The 24031-nt window shown below is 40.1% G+C and overlaps 1 protein-coding gene across 1 annotated transcript in view; it reads right to left on the bottom strand.

The window, feature by feature from the left end:
• Positions 1-24031, bottom strand: part of TRIO (trio Rho guanine nucleotide exchange factor) — a 251584-nt gene that overhangs the window by 90516 nt on the left and 137037 nt on the right. Inside the window, exons 15-25 of the mRNA XM_084260751.1 lie at positions 23263-23429; positions 15807-15926; positions 14149-14340; positions 12815-12964; positions 11221-11335; positions 6338-6453; positions 4107-4229; positions 2047-2241; positions 1820-1935; positions 1206-1272; positions 333-442 (exon numbers count right to left, since the gene is read on the bottom strand). Of these exons, the coding sequence (XP_084116877.1) occupies positions 333-442; positions 1206-1272; positions 1820-1935; positions 2047-2241; positions 4107-4229; positions 6338-6453; positions 11221-11335; positions 12815-12964; positions 14149-14340; positions 15807-15926; positions 23263-23429 (1471 nt within the window). The remainder of the gene's footprint in view (positions 1-332; positions 443-1205; positions 1273-1819; positions 1936-2046; positions 2242-4106; positions 4230-6337; positions 6454-11220; positions 11336-12814; positions 12965-14148; positions 14341-15806; positions 15927-23262; positions 23430-24031) is intronic.

Genomic DNA, 24031 nt, shown 5'->3' with positions numbered 1-24031 from the left:
GCTTGTATCTATATTCAGTTGAGTTCAGTGTTTTCCGTCACTTTAGAGCAACTGGAAATCGTACAGCAAAAATTTTATGTACACAAAGAATTACTTAAGAGCTAAAACACGCCCGAGACCACAAGAGACAGTTTTTAATGGTGTACCTGTCTGGCTTCAAAAAGCAACAACTGAAACAATCTTGCAATGCAAGAAGAAAGCCTTTAGATTTTTTTTTCTTTTTTTAAATGAAAAGCAGCCATTATTCATACACACAGTATTTTCATTAGGAAATCCCTCAGGTCATCATTTGGATTTAGCAGTAATATGAAAATGGAAGATAAGTCACTCACTTATTGTGGAACTCATATATTTCCTGCATGTTTCCGAAGATAATGTGTTCTTTGTTTACAATACCAGGTGGGATCTCCTCCACTCCGCTTGTCATTTCCCACAGATATGTCTGCCCAGAACAAAAAAGATGCATGAAAAGTCATGATAAACTCTGAACAGAAGCACCCAGGTATCTGTAACCATGCATTCCTGGAGAGAAACCAGGGAAAGATCATGCATCATCTTCATCTCCAATTGTGACAGTACCTGTTGTGTCAAATTGTGATTTTGACAGTAAAACCCAAGTTCTAAAACTGACAGTTCAACAGTCCCTGAGACTTCAGCATTTAAAATGCATAGTGCTCTTGACAACCTCTAATGCTTCAGGATATTCCTTATCAAGGTCATGTCTGCAGTCCAGAAGTTCATGCTTTGTACAACAGCTCACATTGAACATTACTTGCTTCAGTGTTAACAATTACTAGGCATTTTTCCATGGAATCTCTCTGAACTTCTATTCAAACAGCCAGCTAGTAGCAGAACATGTGATACAGATAATAAGAGAATTAACACAAGCTCTTCTCTATTCCTAGCAAAGCAGATAAACTCCTCCTTTTTCCCCTCCCCTCTAAATCGAAACAACGCACATGTTTATGACTGGGGAAAGAAGCAAAGGCTGAAACTCAGTACGGCCGAAAGCAAAAGACAGAGGATGGATTTGGAAGTGGCTTTTATCAGATGTAATACTGAGTTTCTTCTTAACAGCAGCAAAAAGAGTTAATCTGGTCCTATGACTACAACCAATCATGCTTAGCTGTTAAGAAAGAAACAGAGAGCAACAGATTGAATCCTGTCTTCAAAGATTAGTGAAAGACACAAAAAAGACAACTTACATCCATGCATTCCCGGAGGTCTCTTACGTAAGCCTTTTCTGTCTGAATTAGCTCAGCCATAATGAACCTTAGGTGACAACAGAAAGAACAATCAAATCTCAGTCTGTTAGATCAGTATAAATGCATAACCACCAGAATACAGCTTTCTCCCCATCAACTTTTACTTTTTCCACTGCTGCAAGAAAAATCCGAGAAACAAAATGTGAAGAGAGATGGGAGATGAATGAAAGACAAGTAACAACCCTTCAACACTAACCAGCACAAAAAGAAACAGGAAAGGAGATGGAAACGTTCCTCAAATGCTTTTCACTTGCTACAGTCATTTAACCATTGTCCTCCCTCCCCCCTTACTCATTTATTTCACATTATTTCTAAAAAGTAAGAAGCTTGCTAAAAGAAGTCTAACATAGCTTTGAAAGTTTAAGATTCTGACATGCTAGAATTATCTGTGAGAACAAGCATGTGAATAGAAGGCAACAGGAGCTATTGAGTAGCATCATACTCTTTTTACCATTCATCCAATTTCTAAGCTGACAGACAAGCCATGGCAGTTGTTTAATTATCAGGATTGATTTATGCATTCTCATTGATTAAAAAGTAAATAAATTTATTACTCTTTCCTGCGGGCAGACTTTCGCTTTTCTTCATTAAGCTCATGAGCCGCATCACGCAGTTTCACCTCTGACCCAGGGACACTGGCTGGGATTATATCCAGCTGCAAGCTTTTGCTCTTTATTAAAGAAAGGAAGAATTGATTAAGGAAGGAAACAGAAGAAAACAAGAGCCACATCAAACACAAGCAAAGCTTGTTCGTCTGTCACCACACTCAAGTTTCTCTTACCGATTTATTGGAATCGGAGGAAATACCCAGAGCTTTCTCCAAAGAGGTCCTGTACTTCTCCATGCGCAGGGAAAAGTCTCTGTACCTCTTATCCACTGCTGTGACACATTTTTTAATCTCTGTTGCATGAGCATGCCCTTTTTCACAAAAGCCATCAGCCAGCTGTATCAACAGCTTCACCCTCTCTTTGGTTTGCTGTGAAAACAGGAAAATATCGAGCAGTTACTAGCTCTACCTGTCGTGAAGGGAGTCATTTTGCTTCACTGCAGCTTAAGTGCAGCTGGAAAGGCCAAAGGAGCCAACTTTCTCCTGTCTTTTCCTAGAACTCCTTTAAAAAGATACCTTTTTCTTAATAAAACCAGCACAGGACAGATACAGGTTTTCTTGTGCTTTATTATTAAGTGAGTAGAAGCAGGTTGCTTATTTTTCTTTCCAAAAATGTGCTCCATACCTAACCCAGAGACTGAATTTCACGAGGCAAGCTTTTCAGAGCATGGGTATTCCTCTTGCATCAATACAGCGGGGTTTTGATGCCAAACAAGGTGTTCTGTTCATTACCACTGAAGCACTGGTACTGGACCTGGCCCACAGTCTCAACAACATCCCTCCTTTAGGCATCACTGCAAAGTTGAGCTAGAAATAAATCTTGTTTATATGCTTTACAGTGTAACAGATTGAGACGGCATTCTTTAGATCTTTTTTACATTACATTATGTTTTCACCCAGGTGATTGAGAGAAACTAAGAGAACAATAGCCACCACCAAATCTGTAGCTAAGTTCTTTTCCCAATTAACAAGCTGCCTAAGACTATGCACTTATCTGTAAGTCATAAATCATCTACAGTAGATGAGTTTCTATCTCCGTATCTCTCTCTCTCACCATGTTAGATTAAAGGGCATCGTCAGGGCCCTTGGTAACTGAGAGTTAAGCAAAACAGTCATTAAGAATTTTAATTTTTTTGTGTCAGTTGGAAAATCAACAGTGTTCATCCTTGCTTTTTTTCCCCCTTTCCATTCTTTTTTCTTTCCTAACAGTCCCTCATCTAAGCATTTCTTTTCACTATGGAATCAGCAAGGGCTAATACATCCTCCCAACAGGTAGTGAAGCACCAAAGACAGTGGCACTAACAACATCCTTTCAAAAGGGATACCGACGTCATCTACTGACTGACAGAGGAAATGAGGGGGGGCAGCGGTGTTCAGCATGCTGGAAGGGATCCAGCAGAACAAAAGCTGGAGCGAAACACAGAAGGAAGATGATCTGGGATTGAAAAGCAAAAGTGATGTCTGTTCTTTCTGGATTCTCTTTTTGCTCCCATCTCATGTGTCCCATAATCATCTCCATTTCCAAGTCTCATCTTCTCTGAGTTGGTCCTTCAGACAAATGAGCATCTACTTACTTGCTTGGGCTCTATTATTTCTCTAAGACTGGAGAGCCAAGATGTGGAAACATGACAGTCTGAACAGGTGACAAAACGAAACAGAGACAGACAAGGATATGTACCCTTGGGTACTTCAGTCATGCACTGGCTGCCTGTCTGTCACATGTGAACAACTGTAAACCTCACAGGTGACATCTGCATCTTTGTATAGGCCTCTGGAGATGCAGAATAACATAATGCTGCCATGGCTCAAGAAGTGACAGCAGAATCACAGAATACTTTAACAAAATGAGGAACCTAACAAGTAAAGCTTTAATTTTCCTACTGTCTTCTAATGATAAATCACAGCTGAAAAACAATCTGCCTTTTTGTATTTTATATGCTAAATGAACATGCAGTAATCAGTAGAGATGAGGACATAAAAGTGGAAATCAGAGGCCCTGCAAGGTTTGTAGGTTTTTTTTAAAAAAACTTTTTTATGCTATTTCACTACAATTCTGTCAGAAGAAATTAACTGCATATAGGCCTGATGGACCTCCCATAATAATGATTATCTTCTCCTTTGATTTATTCTGTACCTAGCAAAAACACAGAGAGAAAGCCACTGAAAGTAAACAAATCTTAATTAACACATTCTCCTTTTTTTTTTTTTTTTTTTGAAGAGGGGGTGTATTTTACCTTTGCTGTGATCTGAAATTCTTCATGTTCTTTTAACAACTCTTGAGTGTGCTGGATACTGGAGCCAGTGGAAGTATGTGTGGATAAATAAAACTCTCCATTGTCATGAATCCATTCCAGAGCCTAAATACAGCAAGGAAGGAAAAGTAAAAGAGAAGGCAATGTACTTTTGCAAACACAAGTGGTCACAGGTAAATTTGATTCTATATCACTCATTGTAATCACCTCATATCTCTACAATATCCACATTACCAAGAACAGGAAAAGTTTTATCTTGGTGGACACTAGGTATGTATTTTTTTAAGAGCATAGCCTTACAGTGAATTAAAAAAAAAGATCATTTGTGTAATTCCACCAACAATTTAAGCTCATCAACAGTGTGACTGAACAACTTTGTTTATCTTCTTTCCGCTTAGGATGCTTTTGCCTCTTGGTAACAAAACCTAAGTGAGTAGAAAGCCTTCAAAATTCAACTCTGAATGTGAATGCTACGATGTCATTTACCTAGCCACAGAAAAGAGCAGATGCAAGCCTGATGAGATGGGCCTTTACTTTTCAAGCGCCGCTGATGGAAACAAATGACTCTTGGACTAGTGTCAAGAAAGGGGACATTTCAACCAACCACCTGTACAATGCCACCTGTCATTCTAATGTCAGTCTTTGCAAGTGATAGGGACAAGCAGCATGGCTGTCACTGATATTACAAACATTTATTTTGATACTTCTCGCTTTTAACTTTTTAACCCCCCTTTTTTTTTTGTGGGTTTATTACACAATGCTGGAATGAATGATAAACAAAACTTCCCCTCCCCAAATGTTGCCCTTTCATAACTTTTTGGCAGCTCTCTTGAATCACAACATGACAGAAAGTTCATCTTGATGTTAACTCAAGTTTAGATCAGCTCTCCTTCCACGTGAGGATCTCACTTCATGTGAGACACATCACCATGCAAGAACTGGGGAAATCAACTTAGTGACTATTAGTGACTACGTGAGCCCCTAACTCTGGAACAGCCTTAGAGTCTACAGTTTTCCTTCCAAACTTCTACGGTATCTGCTTCCATAGTAAGGCAGCAAATTTTGAGAGCACAAAGAATGGGTTCTTCCCACTCCCAAACAAAAACCTTAATGAAGACAGCAACATTTCCATTTTCTAGCTGATCAGTGTGGATTTGAGATGACTGAACTGGTGATTGCTGAAAAAATGGGATGTACAATGGAAATGCTGACAGATCTTTATCTCTGGTGTTTGATTTAGTAATCTCTACACAAAAGCAAGTAGGTCATGTGCTTAGCAGAGGTTGGAGCTAAGGTTATTTAAGGGGCGGGGTGCAGGCAGGAAGGGGTGTTGTTGTTTTAAGTAGGTATTAATCTATAACTTCACTCCGAGATTTATCTTGTATTACTTTGTGAAATCATGAAAGACATCTTTAAAGTAGATCAAATTACATTTCACACTATGGTTGTTGTGTCCTTTTCTGCAGAACAGGGATAGCTTCTTTTATTTGTCCTATATCCAGTTTAAAAACCAAGCAAACAAAAAAAAGATAAAAAAACTACTGCAGATTATTCCAGGTACTGATTCTGCTTTGGAACCCCTTACTTACTTTCATGGCTTGTGTTTTGATTAGTGAAGTGTGGGGTTTTTTTTTTAAATGTCTGGTATTTACTTTGTAGCACTTTACAAATCGATAATTTCAGCAAAGCACAAGACAGGTGGATCTACCATGCAAGAAACCATGAAACCAAGTACACACAGAATTGCAAAAACTTTCCAAAGTTATTGTTATTATGGTTTAATGAGTTATCCAACTTGTCAGTTTTCTAGAACTGCCAAACAACTAACTTAAAATGTTTTTTTTCCTCAACCTGGGAGAAAAAATTTTGCTACCTGTTAATTCCCTGGTCAAATTAGATGTGTGGGTAAAAGTTAACAAGCGTAACAATTTGTCAAACACAAGCTTGCACAAATGACAGTCACCAGTGCCAGATTGAGCTGGTAGAAGCAAAACACCACCTGTAAGTTACAGCAGTAAAGACTCCCTGCCTCAACAGATTTAGTTGCTCTGTACTAAAGGAAAAGGAAATCACTTAACATATTTCCTATTTTAATCATGGATCTTTCAGCCACGTGAAATATTGAAATCCATGGCAGATTTGTTATTGTGGGACAAGCCAGTGTATGTGAAACCTTGATCACACTGAATAGGATTTTTATATAAAACCCTCACCTGTTTGGCACTTCTTTCAAACACCACATACTGTTGGCACTGATCAAGACGTCTTTTACGCATGGTCCAATAATGCAGCACACGGTTCTCCCTCTGGAAGAGTTCATTCAAGATATCTGAAGAAATGAAAACAGTTTCAACAGTTGTTAAGACAAACAATTTTGAAATGCCACATTAAAACGGGCAGATTAAAATACTATATACTGTAGAATTTACAATACACTTGCTCATTGCTTCGCTCTTTTTTCCAATGTTCATGAAACACAGAATGTTCCTGTTTCATTATTATTTACAGAAATCTCGGTTAAAGAAACTAGAAATACAATTAGAACTTACTAGTAACACCTTTTTTCTCAAATATTTTTCCTATAGGGACTGACACAGTTTATAAAGAATTGAAAATGTAGTCTGATTAAGATGGTTCTTGATGGGCCTTCCTCAGAAAGAATGAGCATGAGGAAGCAACTACAACATCCTTAACATCTCTTATTAATCATAATGAAGCCTCAACTTTTCTGAATGTACCAGTGTCCCATAAAATATTTTAATAATACATATGGACAAATACAAAACTTTAGATCACTACAACAGCAAATGCAACATAAGCAGGTATTAAATGTACAGAAACCCAAGTAAAAAAAAGGAAATACACAAAATTCCTAAGGTTTTAATTCCCCTTCCAAAAAAAAAAAATCAAACCCTATTAAAGTATAATTACATTGACTTGTTCAAATATGAGTGTTAACTGAGCCTTCAGAGAATTTCCATGTAATAAAATAACTAGCTCCACAATTTGTTATTCCATTCCTGAGTATCAGAAACTGACTGCCCTTGCGAAGTCACATCCAAATTCCATTGTTACTCTGCAATTCCACATGTCTGGCTTCGAAATTCTTCCTGGATGGCAAAGACCTTCTGCTTACAATGTGCAGAAGATTTTATCTGAACTCTGCTTCTTCAATGTTTACTGTTATTTTTTTTTCCCCAGGAAAAAAAAAAATCCCAGGAGTTTCTTGCAAAGCTCACTTCACCCACTGCTTCTTCCAGAGCAGGAGCCCTGCAGACTCTGTAGCCACTGCAAACCCCGACAGCAAGGTGAAATACATGGAAATGGGGATACTCGACATCTTTGCCAGGTGATTCTGTCAGGAGTGCCACGAACCCAAAAGGAGGTGTACCAGAAGCATATCAGCCCACAAAAATAATTCATGCTTCACAATTATGCTTTACTAGCTTCTCTACTTAGGCCTACAGATGGGTGTTTTCCATCACTGCAAATGGAGACTCCCAGGTGCTAGGCCTCTTGCCACCTCTGCATTCCTTTGCCCCACTGTGTGGGTCCACCATGTCTTACATCCCAAAAGCTAACACCTCCAAGAAACAGCCTGACAGAGTAGCTCAAATGCCGAGAGCTTGAGGGGAAAAGCTATCCCTCTCTGTCAGCAATCTGGGACCAGTTACAAGCACACATCACAGCCTCCCTGAGGATTATGAAACCTGTCTTCATCGCTGCCAACATCCTCCCGCTTGGAAGCACTGTTATTCCCACTTGCCACAGTGTACTGAGATCACCCAGGACTCGCTTTTGGTTGGAATCTGGTCACTGCAGCCAAGGTTTTCTTCCTGCTGGGCAGGCTACCCTGATATATGCCTCAGCCAATCTGTCCCTTAGCCAAGCCACGTGCTGATCAGCTATGACCCTCACCTTAACTCTATCCCAGCTGAAACCAGGACATTTTTGCAGCTTTATTTCTGCCTTATGCCACCTCTAAAACACTTGCTCAGAATATATGCCAGGTTTCAGGGAGGGACATGGGCAGACATATGGACAACTATCATTATATAGTGCAATATACCAAACTGCACACACCATATAGAAAGAGACATCTTGATAGTGACCCAAGTGAGTTCGGACAAAGAACAAGCAAGGTGAATTTAACTAATTGGAACAGCATTAGTCCTGTCAGGACATGATACAGATGGCAAGCCAGTGAGACATTTGGCCAGGCACCGTTAGTGTTATTGCCATTAACTGGACTAACAAGAAGGAGAAAAATATATTCTATAAAACACTCAAAGGGAATTACAGAATGTGAACATTCAATGCTAGGTTTGGATGAGCAGCTCTGTCAGGCCTTCTGAACTATAGTCCCTGTTGTTATTTTCTTTCATTCCAACATTTGTTAGCATAGTCTCCTCAACTACCAGCTTATTTTTCAGGCTTTGAGAGCTTTCAGCTGTCCCTATGCACCCTGCATTCTCTGTCAACCTATCTGTAAGTACGAGCATGGCTAGACATGTTCCTGCATTTCATTCAGTCACAGCCTATACAGCAGAGGCAGAGGTAACCATAAAGCACACAAAATTAACAGCACGAGCAAAGATGAAGATGCTCCACTTCCAAGCTTGCAGCAGTTGTCACTGACAACTACCTGCCCGTGTGTGGCCTACCTGCCACAGCACAGTTTCAGGCCACAAAGCTGAATTTTAGGAAGGAGTTCTAAAGGAATATGATACAGTATTTGGATATACCCTGGTCAAGGAAATTATTTATATTGGTATTAGTGAAGGGACAGAAGGACACCTCTCAGGAGTTCAATTGTGACTGTTTACCGTTAAGCATGTTTTTAGCTAAACTTTTCCCAGATTAAGAAACTGCTTTTTTAGATACTGTAATCTGCACCTGGGAGTAAGGGTTAAGTATGCCACTGAATAAGGCTCTTGAAAAGCTTTCAGTCTTCTACAGAAACTCAAGTTTTTGAAGTGTTCATTTATATACTGTACACTGATCACAGTCTGACACACTGTTTCAAGTATACACCTGAGCATGAGCATGTAATGGTCTGGCAGAACATGTGTAGCCTTTATTTCCACTAGAATGAAATAAACACTATTATTATTCTTCCTCTATAAATTTAGAAAAGACATAAAAAGGTTGGGTTTTTTTATTTGAATAGGAAGATCAGAGTGAACTTGAATCATTTCGTCAGCTGCCACTATGCCATTGAGACCTAAAAGGAAGGGGTCCTGGCTAGTTTTATCCTGATTCATGTTTAATTCTCAGAAGCAGATATCACATGGCTTATGGGGAAAAGGTGTCAGAGCACATGGTTGGTATTTTCTCTGCTTGGTGATTTTTCTTGGGTTTTTTTCTGTTCCTTTCAAAACATGCATCATTCAGCCAGGATTTTTAGTGTTCACAGGACGTGCATAGCAATACAATTCTGACGTACGGTTATTCTTAAGGACATTAGAAGACTTTTCTACTCTTTCCTTACCTGAACACATTTACCTTTCTCAGAATGACGGTTTCCACATAGCTTTCAAAACTGGACTTTTAAAAAGTTTGTCTAAAATCTCTAATATTATTTCTTATATTCAGTAAGTGTAGTGGCTACAACTTCCTATTTGCTTCTGCTTGGCTCTTTTTGTCTACTACTAAGAGAAGAGTTGAAAAATTGAGAGTGCCAGCATCTGTGTTGAGATTGTTGTCTTGTACAGTTCTACAACCGGTCGTGCCTTAGGGGCAGGGGAAAAACAGTCCTTTGTCTTAGCTCTACATGCTTGAAGTTTCAACAGCCACAATTCAATTATTTCCTGAGAGTGAGAAGTATGGCCAATACTATAGTACCTTTCCAACACAAAAAATTCAACACAGTGAGATTTTCAATTTGAGTACTGTCAGATACACAGCTAAGTTTAACACAAAGTGTTTTCCTCTTGCAGTAAAGTGAAGCAGCAAACATGTCCTTTTCTCATAGTCATCAAACAATTTAGAGTGACCTCTGGAGGCCATCTGTTCCAATCTCTGCCTCAAAGCAGGGCTAACTTCAAAATTTCTCAGGGGCTTGTTCAACTTGTTCAAATTCCCAAGGGCAGAGATTCCACTACCTCTCTGGGCTACGTGCTCTACTCATTGCTTTCTGACTCTTGCACTAACATCTTCTCCTTATATCCATTCAGAATGTTCCTTGCTGCAACTTTTGCCTTTGGTCCTATTGTTGTGTTCCTCTGAGTTTGGCTCCATCCTCTGCTAAACTCCTTTTTAGGGCAGCTGCAAACAGCAATTAATTAGACAATTAGATTTCTCTGGTTTTGAGTCTCTAGAGTGGTTTGAGCGTTCGGTCACAGCTTCAAAATCCATCAAGCAGAATGCAACTGGCAAGTAAGTAAAATGCACTATTTACTCCTGATTCTCTCTCTCTGATCTCTGTTCTGCCTCCCTCACACATCAGTTACATCATTTCTGTCCTTCTGTCCCTGAAAGCCCTACAGATTTCTCTTGACTCCGTTTCCCACAGTGCAAGTTACACCTTAGAGATGCAGTACACTGAATTCATCCCAACAAAACCCAAGCCCCATGTTAGTTTTTTCCTGCCTCACCTCACTGCTACATATCTACATGTTTAATCAGGATGTCCGCTATCCTATACTTCATGAAGGTTCTTAATATTGATTCAACTATACAGATGGTCCAAGGGCATCATTCAAGAGATTATCTTGCACTGCCGAGGAACTTGGAGAATGCACCACACTAACTCACTGAGCAAGCTTACAGTGATAGCTCCCATCTGGCTTCAGACCGAACATTATAATGTGGAAGTTTTCTATCTCGTTCTCTGAACAAAAGCAGCACATCTAAGACTCCAACTGAAAGAAGATTAAATGTAAGCAGAAGATAAATAAATTCAAAGCAACTTCATTTGGGTATAATTCGAAGACTGGCAGCTCCTTCAAAGTCTGTGAGCAATTCTAATTATTTCCTGTTAAACCTGACAGAATCCTTTCTACTTGGGCAGGCTTCACTCCTCTATCATCGCACACAACACAACACATGATGATCACACTCTTTGGAGAAAAAAAAAGAACAAGAAACCCCTTACTTTTGACTTGTTGTTCTGGTGCTTTGATGTGTGTCACCATCCCTGGCATGTTTACGCTGTTCCTGTGTAGGTATTTCAGGAAGACATCAGCATTCCTCCGAGCCAGCGTGCAAGCCTAGAGAGTCAGCAGTATTACTTTCTTTGAAGATGCACATACATACATTCAGAAAGAGATGAAGGACCTTCCTCATCCTCCTTTTGAGCATTTCCCACCCTCTCCAATTTTCAAAAGCATTGCATGTTAAATCCTTCTACAAGTAAGCCAACTTGAACACTAAAATAGTTTTCCCAGGAAATAAGAATTGATTCTTTCTTATCCAGCAGAAAAAAGCCCACAAACAAAATGCTGTCACTTTTAACCTGAAGATCCTGAAAAGCAATTACCTGCTCTAGAGCTTTCAGCATGACTCAGACCCCACAGAGAAGTCTGAGTATGTGTCATGTGCCACTTGAAGTGAGTTATTGCATAGAGTGCTTATGTATTCAACTGGATATTCCAAAACATCCACCTTAACCTTAAACAAAAAGTAAACACTACACTTAAGTGACAGCAAAAGAGCTAAAATATTAAGACGTGCCCTCAACATAGCAGGGCAAGGCCTTGAGAGCTTTCAGTCCTCGCTGCTGTATTGCCAACAATCAGCTCAGCTGCTGCCTTCATCTTAATGTACACCAAATAGTACATATGGGCCAGCTGCCTTATTTTTAATAAGTAGAACCTGAAATGCCACTTTAAAAGGTTAAGTAAAGGTTGCATGGTTAGATCTAGTAACAGAAACATGAAGTCATTTCTCAAATTGGTTTAAGACAGGCTGAAAACACACATGCCAGCTGCAGAAAGTTCTATTTGACAGTATGCTTAGAGTTATGCTAATAAGTTTTTGAATGTTCTCATCTGTGCAATGAGAACAAAAAGGCTTTTATAATAGAACTAAGTTTTATGCTCTGATGTCTTTCAAGGCGATGCTGGAAAAAGCCTTTTACTACAGGGTGAGTTACACTGCTCTGTGAGCATCCATTACACGTTTATTCAGCATGATCAATAACCCTCTTCACTACGACCTTAGTTGGAACTAACCACATTCCCACTATAAAAGTTTAAACTTTTCATGTCTCTGCAGACTATTACATAAACGCCACTGCTCCCAGATGCTTGTCCGGCAATTTCCTCTTTCTGTGCTCTACTGTAGCCCAAGTACATCTGAGAGCTGCTCTGATGCACAGGCAGCTACGGCACTATGCGACTGTCACTTCTCCTCCAAAGCAGCAGCCTTTAAGCATTCTCTAGAATGACAGTTGCTCAAAGCAGTGATTCCCAATTCCTCTTCAGTCACAGTGGGAGACCTGACAACTATTGAAGTTCAACAGGAAATATATTTGTAAAACTGGCTACAATTTTATGCACTTGGCAGTACTCTCCTAATCACTGTCAGAGCAGTTAACATGCATTGCCCACATCTTTGCAGTCTGGGAAATACCTGTAGCTTCTGAATTGACACCGTTGGTTTCCACATGCATTTCAGCATTGCAAGTGTAAGCTTTTGACTGTGTGCTCTCCCAGACATACCACAAAAAGAACGTAGAAAACCCTAACCTTTAGGAATGCCTCCTTCTGTTCCAGGTGTTTGCTTATCATTGGAGTAACATGATCTGTTTCAGAGTTGGGACCCAGTTTGTCTGCTCCCCCACACCAGTCTTCTTCTCGCTTATATTCTTGCTCCAGGCTTTCCAGCACGCTGCACACCTATGAGGAAGAAGTAGTCCAATTTGAATATAATTCAGGAAGATTAAAATTCCAAATTCAAGCCAAAAAAACCCAGAATACCAATCTTCTGACATGTTTTGGCTAGAACTCAAGACTTTGGCTGTAGGTTTGCAAGCACTGGCTGCATATTCACAAGTATTGCCCTGCTTACATGGAATTGCTCAGAAGGCTTTCCCCTAAAGTTGCTCGTCCTTCTCCACTTCTGTGACTGCACAGTTCAGGATGGGCTTAAGATATGATTGTAGAGGAAGCAACCCTGCCAACCTTCCCCCTAACGGTTCCACGGAAAAGTAGGATGAAGTTGATTTTTCTCTGACTCCCACACAAAAACCATAATTAGCGATCTGAAGTACTTCCATCAAAATCTCTGTGGAATTTGTTTATGGTTTAAACAAAACTTCTTGAAACAAGCAGAAATAGAACTCAGCTCTTGTATAGCGTTCTTCATCTTGAAACCTTTTGCAAGGCTTTTCTCAGTTAAAATTAAGAATCTCACCAATATTAAAGGGGAGAATGATATGACAGGCAGATGAAGAGTTGAGTCTTCACCAACCACCACTGCACTTTGGTAGTGTACCTTCTTTGAAGTTTGCTAATTGAAACAAGTGTACTTACAGCAATTACACTGCAGCCTTTTAGTAGTACAATTTGTCTATTACTCATTCATCTTAGAACGGATGGTTCAAGACCACGTATAGTCCAACCCTCTGCCAGGGGCAAGCACATCTTTCACTACATTGGGATGCTCAAAGCCCTGTCCAACCTGACTTTGAGCACTTTCAGGGACGCAGCATCCACATCATCTCTGTGTGATCTGTTCCAGTGTCTCATTACCCTTATCATAAAATAATTTCTTCCACGTCTCTGATCTACATCCGCTCTCAGTTTAAAACTGCTGCCCCTTGTCCTGTCACTAGAGGCCTTGGAAATTAGCCTTTATTTTACAAGAGCATTTAGTAATACTGAAAGGCTGCAACACAGGTTTTTTTTTTCTAAAGGCAGTGGGTAAGTGGATTTGGGTTTTGCATTTTTTGTATAACTGCAGTTATTATCAAATTAGTAAATTTACTCCAACCCAGTCACCCATTTTTTAGATAATGCTGTTCTACGCCACACTAAAGAATTACCCAAGGCAGACACAGGCCATACAACATCTTCTGTACCTGTTCAGAAGTTTTATAGAAGGCAACAGAGGCATTCACAAGCTTGAGGCGGTCCTCCATCTTCAGCATCAGTTGCTGCCAATGGGAAGCCACCTTCTCTGCACACTCCCGGATCATGTCCATGTCATAGTGATTGGCCTGCAGCATTGCCTCTGCCTTCTGCTGCACCTGCAGGGCACTCTGATGTGTTTTCTGACAAGAGGTGAAAACGCAGCAGTTCAGTGGAACACCTCAATGACTTGAAGACCTCAAAGGCTCACACTTCCCCTGTGTCAATGACACTTACTTACACATGCACAAACACCTACTAACCAAAAATAACTGTCCAATATTAGTCACTGCATGACTTAGCTCACGCGAATGCAAAGGAAATAAATCCCGTAGAGGTTCATTATTAAAATCAACAATGACTAGCAGCTTACAAGCCACAGCCACTGCAGAGTACTAAGCCAGGCATGGCATATCTATCTTGAAGTACACTTTGTTATAATTACGAATTTCAGGCTGATTTTCCTTCCCTTCATGGTGAGGAAAAAAGTTAAATTGGAAGGATGCATCTTATTTTGGGCTGTTTGCTGTCACTGTCCTCACAGCTTTGCTGCAAGTCTTTCACACATTAGTAGTGACCAACTAAGGGGCAGGTGTGCAGGATGATACAAAAGACAGCTCTCCACTCATTGTAAGCAAATAATTAATTTAAGTTCTCTGTGTAAACACAAAGTCTGGAATCTCTAACTATAAGAAATGATATATCCAAGTACAGAATGATCCAGAAAACTCAGAATTTAGGCTTAATAAACAACTTTCCTTAAATTGACAAGCATCTAGGTCTCACGATTTTCATATTTGGGTTATTAAAGATCTCAAAATGAGGTACATATAGAGCACAATGGAAAAAAAATCCAACAAAAAAATCTCTGAACAACAAAACCAATAAAAACCCAACAGGGAGGAGGAAACACAAAACTCCACTGAATGGCAGACACACAGAGTTATTGCACTTCTCCTCAAAACAGTTTTCCCAAACAACCATAACTCTGGTTTAATCAACAGTAAAGCTCGTAAATTAAAAGAACTGTGCTAATCATAATCAGTATCACCCTAACTCCCTCAATCACACCTATAATTTAATAATGCTGCAGTCTGGTTAGCCTTAAAATCTCTGCCTACTTTTCGCAGAGATATGACCAATCTGGTGTTTTCAGATCGAAATCGTGGCAGGAGGATGGACAAATCACCACACACTTATTTCAGTGAAACCTACTGTCAAAACAAAAATAGCAAAGGACTATATAAGAATACACAAAACAGATATCTGCTGTTCCATTTATCTTTAACAAGTTAGCAGTACATTACCGTATTCTAGAAAAGGGAAACACTATTTTCACTAACGTTGTTGTTTAATTTATTATATTTTTTGAATTCCTCTCCAATGAAATAATGGCTATTGCTTTACAAAAATGCAAAAAGGCACTGAGAAGATGAGTTCACCTGAAATTGAAGCTCCAAAATGAACTAGAACAATAAAGTCCACCTTCCTACTAAGTGTTTTTTATCTCTTTGCTGTAAGATGAATTCAACAGCTTTTCTTATTTACCGAGACTCACGAACTATAACACAGGACTTCTTGACAACAGCCACTGAACTGGTGCTTTTACCTCTATTGCATGTTGAAACTGCTCATGCTCCCTCTGTAACTGTTCTGCCTCCTGCAGAGAGCTAGCAGTGATAAGCCCAGCGTTTAACATGGACTCCCCATTTCGGATCCAGCCCAAAACCTGTAGCAAAAGAGAACACCGTGAAATACGCAGTACCAGTGCCAGCCATCAAGAGAAGCATCATTGCTAGGGACAAAAAACATTTAGGGTCACATGCAGTATGGGAATTAATGACTACATCATTTATTAATTATATATTTACATTATCTATTTACAGTGAATTATATATTCAATACACCCAGCAAATGACATTCATTATAATTTAACTTTGCTGGCAACTCCCAGCTTTAGTCGAGTACTACAAGTCTGTGGTTTCGGTTTAGACTTTGAACAAGGCTGTGTTTCTGAATACTGTTTTGGTCACCTGGAGAAACAGGAACAAGGTAGACCCAGTATTTGCTGAAGAGACAGAATCAGTAATGTAAACTGAGGACATACACTGTAGTAAAAAGTAAGCACATAATTTTGAATATTAATGTTAAGTAAAATGTGACCACTGAGTGTCTCGATTGCTTCAAGATTTTTTGTTTTCAGGGTGCACAGCCTTTGACATATCCACTGAAACCAGAAGAATCCTCAGGTGGGGAGGAAGTCTGAGGAGAATGCCTCTTCCAAGAGATCCGTGTCTTGTTCATTACCCAAGACTCCAATAATGAACATCCCACACCCTCATCAGGCATTTTTAGCACCATGTCTTCCTTCTATCGTCCAGCACATCTCTTGCTTTAATTTCAGATCATTTTGTCTTTCTTGCCCACAAAAAAAAAAAATAAAAAGACATGTTCTCTCTTAACATCAGCTTTGTTTTTCCCCCTCTTCTCTCCAGCAAGGAGATTACTTGATTCCCTCCTCTAGGCTCCTCTTCTCTTGTTGACCCCACACTCTCTTCAGTGCCTTCCATATGAAGTTAGCCAGGTAATTTTTCTCAGTCCTCTTTTATGAGCTCTCTCCAGCTGATAACCATCACTTTGATTAAAGTCTTTCAAACACTGAGTAAAGCTGGGCATAATTCAGGTCATTCATTGTCATACATACAACTTTTCTATGGAACTGCTGCCTAGCCAGTAATTACCCTGTGCTGCATTTGTTCAGCTCATTATTCCTGCCAGTACATCATGCTCTGAGTTTGTCACTAATAAAATTTGTGTCTTTCTTGCAGCACAGATCCCCCATATATCAAGATAATTCTGAACCGTAATCCAGCATCTTCTCTTTTTCAGCGTCTTTTGCCTTCAAGTTCGCATTTAAAACCATAGTCTCGAATCTAATGTAGATTTTCTGACTAAAAACATGAACCAATATCCAAATATACACTTCTATGGATGTTTCCTAAATTTTTTTATATCTCTTTTCCCATCCAGTGAGTCTCAGTAAGTTCTGTTACTGAGCATGGTTTTCTAGCAAGTTATCATTCATGGTAATCTAGTCTCATGTGACATTCTCATTGTAAGTTAGGGCCAGATGGACTGAACCAAACTATTATAAAACTTTAATAGAAGGAAGATCTATTGTATCTGCTTTTTCACCTCTACCCAGAAGACCTGTTACCTTGTCAGGAAGAAACAGGATTTATGAAGGGGAAGCTATACTTAACTATGTTAGCCTTTTCTCTTCTCCTCGTCACTGTTCAGGTTTAATAATCTACTTGTTTCAATATGTTTCCTGGGAATTATGTTAAACTAGATAACCCATACTCCTCCCTTAGCCCGTCCTTTTCCACTTCAGAGAAGCAGATGTTGAGTTCCAGGTCTCCAGAATCTCATTCAATGTCCAGAAGTTTGGAGAAGCATCCTAGTTATGCCTCAGCCAGCAGCTGAGCACCATGCAGCCATTCTTTGGAGGGTGGGGGAAAAAGAAAAAAACCAACAAAGGAAGACCTCGTGGTTTGGGATAAGGATGGTGTACTGGGAGAGAGAAATAACAATAACAGGACTTTGTAGCACGAAACTTTACAGTTTCATATATTTATATATGAAACTAGTGATACATGATGCCGTTTCTCACTGAACCACACAGGCCATACAGCTCAGAGCCATCCCAAAGCCCCGCTGTCCCCAGGCTGCGCATCCTGGAGCCATGTACCCCTATGCCACCAGCCCTCCTTTACACTGAGCATGATGCCATTGGTATGGAATACCTCCTTTGGCCAGTTTGGGTCACCTGCCCTGGTTGTGTCCCCTCCCAGCTTCCTTGGTGCACCCCACCTTCTCATTAGCAGGGCAGCAGGAGAAGCTGAAAAGTCCCTCAGTACTTGACAAGAACTAAAAACACAAGTGAGTTACCAGCACTGCTCCATCCTAACTCCCAAACATGGCACTGCACCAGCTGTTCAGGGGAAAATTATCCTAGCTGAAACCAGGACTAGAAGATAAGCTGTCTGTGCCTATCTTAATGTTTATGACATTATTTCAGACAGGGTGGGGGTTTTTCGTATTCTAGGGTGAACTATTTTAAGACCAGTTGATTTGAAAATAACCAGTTTAAACATATCTTCTCTAACCTTTCGTACAAATTCATTTTAGACCTTTAATCACTGGTAATATTATTAATTACCAAAATGCAGTTAGCTCTTAACACTAAATAGTCTCATCTGGTAACCCACATGTACCACTACTATTAATGCTACTGAGTCAGGTTATTACTGAGTGAATCAGGATGACATGATCATAATCACAGGCTGAAGACACGTGCAGAAACCAGGCAAAGGACCTCATAAAAGATAAATCCCTAAAATCAAAGTCGCATGTGGTCTGCATGTGAGGTATACCCTAACACGTCTCTAACAGCTTGAAGCAACTGAGGTCTAGCCATCTTGACACAACCACCATTCCCTCAAACCCCCATTACAGTCTTATCCCCTTTTGTCTAATATTTATCCAAACTGCAATATTGCTATGTTAATAATTTAGTTTTTCCCCACTTCTGCCTGCACAATAAATTGCAACAAGTTTTTCCACCCCAATAGCATGTATTTGAATTCTTCTATACAAAACCTGCCGGTCTGTGGGAAAGAACATGCCTGCAGCATAGATGTGGAACATAACAGCATATCCCAGGGGAAGAAAGCACTTGGTTGGGTCAAGCCTTGCAGGGAGTGAAGGGCAGAACAACCTCTCTTGCTCCAGAAGATACTTCCAGATCAGTGTTGAGCAGGCAAAAGGGACAATGAGAGGAGGTGGGAGTCTCTAGGTTATGGCACCTGTGGGTTGTTAATACTCAAGGGAGCAAGCACAGGTAAGCCTCAGGAGCAAGAACAAGGGAAACTTTCAAGGAAACCAGATGGGTCCAACAGACTGCAGACAGAAACTACGTTTGGAGGAAAAGATTTTTCTCTAAGAACATGAGACAGGGAGATAAATTTTTAAAAAAAAATTACTTTTTTTTTTCTATTTTGTCTTACAAAAACAGTTGTAATCTCCCTCTCTACTGTACAAAATAATTATTCTAGGTATAATGAAACACACCTTCTTATTATTAAAACACACTTCACTTTCTCCAAAGAATGTACAATGAAGAGGAATACTTAAGCAGAACTAATGCAAAACTGTTCTTGACTTGGCATCCCATCACACACAACTTGCACAGAGCTTGCCATTTCCAACACAAGGATTTGCCCTCCTGTTCGTTGAAGGTTGGTGTGCAAGTGCAGAAGCTGGATGAACACAGCAGTTGCCAGCAGCACTTTCCCCTTTTCCCTGCTCTGACTCAAGGGGAAGACATAAGCATTAGTAAATAACAAGCCTGTTCTTTTTCCAGGGCTCCTGCCTTCCAGCGTTTGTTGGCCTGTTCCCATCACCTCACTGTTTGTGAGTACCACATATGCCATCTTTCCTCTCCCAGCCTTCCACTGGCCAGAAAAGCATCAGCAAAGCACCAGCAAAACTGTGGAAATGAAACTGAGTGTCTGGGATGCTTGAAAAGGTCAAGCAGGTAGTTCTATAGATAAATGCTGGATTTGTTAGTTTCTTGGACAGACTTTTCACTCTAACTGAACACAATCATGAGACACACCTGCTTTGCCTGCTGTCCTAGCTCCATTTTCATCCATATGGCACTATACCCAGTGCCAGGATCCTCTTCCGGAATAGTATTTTGGGACAATAACAGCTCAAGCAGTGGACTGTTTTTGAAGCAAGCTAAAAGATCTGCCTGTGAGAACACAAGGCAGCTCAAGACACTTGTGAGGGTACAAGCTTGTACTTGATAGCAGTATCTGTACACTGTTGTACAGATATGCATGTACAGGTACATATACCATGATTAGAGCAGGGGACAATATTGCACTGAAAGCCTTGATGAGCGTAGTGAAAGCCATGCATTCTGGAGCTTGGTGAAGATTTCTACCCAGACAGATGCTGCACGTAAAGCAATTCATTCTACAAAATTAGTATGTGCCAGTGATTGCAGCAATAAGTAATCCAGCAGCTGCATTTTAGGTGAGAATAAACACCTTTTTTTTTGCAAACATGTAAGTAGAATTTTGCATAAGACAAGTAATCTCTGAACTGTTTCTCTGCCTCTACCTACTCACATGTTCCTGCCCTTTATAAAACGGCCACATTTTTATTCCAGTGTTTTTTCCATGTACAGCTGTCCCTTCCTATTTCAGTGAGCATCCTCTTTCCCTTACCAGCTGAGGTTTTCCTACACTGGAATATTTTATCTGCTTCTGCCCTTTCTGCACCTATTACACATCCAGCTGACAAGCAAATTCTTTGCATGTTTTCTTTAAACCTGTGTTTGTCTTCTGGCCCTTCTACTTCCTCCTAGTCCTGAAGCTTCATCTACACAACTTCGGTGCCATAAAGCAGAACTGGTGCAGTAGTTAAGGGGTAAGCAGCACTGGATGTCTTCATCTGTTGTCTGTGCTTAGTCGGTAAGAATTCACTAAATTCAGCTCCACTACCTAGTACTGGAAAGACTCCTTGCTAGTATTTGACTACAAAACTAAGCCAGGAGATTGTTTGCTGGTCTCTAGTACAGTAATCTGAGAGATGAACCCTATGGACAAAATCCCGCAGTGTTCCAGTCTAACCTTTTCACATGACTACAAGCTATATATTTTTTATATTAAAAATATATAAAAAATATATACTATTGTGAAAACACAATAGTACTAATGTCAGTTTCACAGTAAAAATTCAAATAAAAATCTTGTTAAAAATCTTCACTATGGAGACAGTATCCCGTCTGCACAGCAAGCATGCTCACCACCAGTTCATCAACAATAAATCTGGCACAAAAATCACAGTAATTGAACTGGAAAATCATGTGTTCACTGCTTTTGGCAACAAAATACAAACAAAACAGACTGACAAGGAGATTTACCGTGTCATTTTACTCTCAGATAAAGCACCTGCTATGACGTGCTGAGTTAGGAAGTTTTTTCCTGTGCAGGGGAAACAGGAGAAGATCATACTTCCTGGTAGTTAGTAAAAGCTAAAGTCAGTCAGATGTGGTTTTCTAAACAGGCAACTAAAAATCACAAAACTAAAAGTTACTAGCCTCACAGCATTCCATAGGGGATGAAAATTAACCCGATGAGACAATAAACATTCAGTTTTAGTTCAGTTCAATTTTTAGGTCTTCAGGCTGGGGAATTATTACAGGTTATTGTGTACAATAAAGATCTGGAACAGGAGTTTGTAATAGACAAACATTCCCTTGCTCAGATGTTTGTTTAACATTGTTTGAAAATCCAGATCCCTAACGGCTTTTTAATTCAACATAAAACCCCACTCAATAGAGATGCGTACTAAGAATGTAAATAGAATCCTTTTATCTTCCTCCAAAAACACAGCCTAGTAAAAAAAGGCACCTTGTTAGGACACTGCCCTACCTGTATCTTTGCCGTAGGATTAAGTCAATTTTTCCATTGCTTTCTGAAAAATCTAAACCTGAGCTTCAGTTTCTGCCAGTGCCAGCAGTGGTTCAGAAACATCGCAAGGATCTTACAGAATAACCTACGTGTACAAGTGCAACGTGGATATTCATCTACAGTCTGTGATGCTCATTACCTGCTTGTACCTGCCAAAATGCAGAGTGCCTGTTTTGCAAACACAATGTTTAAACACGTGTATCTCCCCGTCACACTGAACTCGCATACAAGCACAGCTAATGGGGCACGGTACTCATGCTACTGTGGGAGCATTTATTTTTATGTGTGTCCTTGAAATATTACCCAAGTGGGATATGCTGTTCTGTAACTGAGTATTATTTCAGTAGCATGAGAAATAACAGTTTCTTGCTCTTAACTAACCCATCCCACCCTATCCCACTCAGGTACATCAAAGGGATGAGTGTCTCAGTGAGCATTCGCATCCCCCCTTTTCGTTTTTCATTTCCTTTGCAAACGGGCACTCTTTCCCTTCATCCTCAAGACAGTGTGCAACTGAGCACAGCGTCTACCCTCATCTGTAACTTGACCTCAACCATTTTTACATGAAGGGAGACACGTGTAATTCGCATTTATGAACACCAACAAGCACCAAGACAGATACAGGACAGCTCAGTAGAGTATGCAAGGCCTGAACTGAAAGATCATACATTTGATTAACGCCCAGACTGCGTGGATAGTGAACGCCAACAGTTCCCAGCATTTCTTGAATTCACGACGATACAGAAACTTTGGGTCTACAGTAATGAAGCACTGCTTGGAAATACTTTGGCACACTTCTACTCGCCTCTCCCACGCTAACTGGATCCCTTGGGACTTCTCATTCACTGTCACATGCAGAAGATGGAATTCTACTAAGAGCTCGTAGCAAACAGAGAAAGGACAAGTTGCACTGGGAGCCATTATGAGATGTACTAATACAACAGACTCCAGCAGACTTCTGTGATGACGCCAACTGTGAACAAGATCAAAACCTCTTACCTTTCTAGTGTTTTGTTTGTTTGTTTTTACACTTTTACCTGCTTCAGTGGTTTTGCCCGCAGCATCTTGACTTCACCAAGTTTATGTGTTTATCAGATAAGGACCTCAAAACTCACCTATTTATTGCTAGGAAAAGCAAAGCTTCATTTTCCTTCTCCCGGAAAGTAAACGCTGCTGATAGCACATTATGACCATTTGTACACGTACTGGCTTGGTGTCCAGGAAATATCACTGAACATTTTTATTAATCACCATGCAGAGGATAAAAGTATGGATTATTTAACACCAGTTCAAATTGCTCCACACTTCAAATACTTGACTTGTATCCAGGTAGAAATACGGACCGCTAATGCAAATTAGAAACTACAATAATCACAGAGGATGAAGTTTCCTAGGAGCTCAATTCAAAGTCCCTCCCTGCTGGCAAATACAAGACTTGATACAACAGAAACTCATTCTCCACGTGTGTTTATGGGAAGGGAGCTCTCCCAGGAGATGTGCCACCCAGCCCGCCCGTACCTGCTTGACTTCGGCCTGCAGGTGACGCAGCTGCACACACTGCTCCAGGTGCTTGCGATGCTGCTCTGCCGCCACGTCCAGCTCCTGCTGCTTCTCGTGGAGGAACTCCAGCAGGTCCTGGACACGAGTCGCCATGTCTACATCTCTGTCACAAAGCAGCTCAACACCTGTAATCAGCCAGTTGTTTATAATTGACTTACAAGTCTTCCAAAGACAAACCATTTAGACTGTTTTACACTTAGTTTTCCAGTTCCTTCTCAAAGTCCAAGTTAATCCTGAGAGCATTTGCTTAAATAAGCATGGGTTTTTGCACTCTTTAAAATGCAATATTAACTTAAAAAAAAAAAAAGCAAAGAAAAAAAAAAAGCACCTTGAGATTTACCCTTGGTGACTGTACACAGTGAAAGGGCATAAGAAACAAAAAAGGAACATATTACTCGAAAGCTGAAAATTTTGGCTTGACTGCATTGCTCTGCTTAACTATAAATCAACTCCCTGCTGTTTAAGCTAATTTTACTGACTTCCTGAGAGAAATACCTTTCTTTAACACATAAACATCTTCAGGTGTTGCCAACCATTAGAGAAAAATTATGTATGTGTTATAACAACAAACATATTCTCAGGAATACTAACAAATGATATAAAGGAAAAAAAAAGTCCACATCTTCAGTTCACCAGCATCTCTGTTATTTTCACATATTCCATGGAGAGACAGCCGGGTAATGCTCATAAAACCACTGCCCCGAATACCATGAAGGAGCCATCTTAC

This window comes from Gallinula chloropus (assembly GCF_964237585.1).
Source record: "Gallinula chloropus genome assembly, chromosome: 2".
Classification (NCBI taxonomy): Eukaryota; Metazoa; Chordata; class Aves; order Gruiformes; family Rallidae; genus Gallinula; species Gallinula chloropus.
The sequence above is the reverse complement of the archived record's forward strand: the minus strand, read 5'-3'. Positions and strand labels throughout refer to the sequence as shown.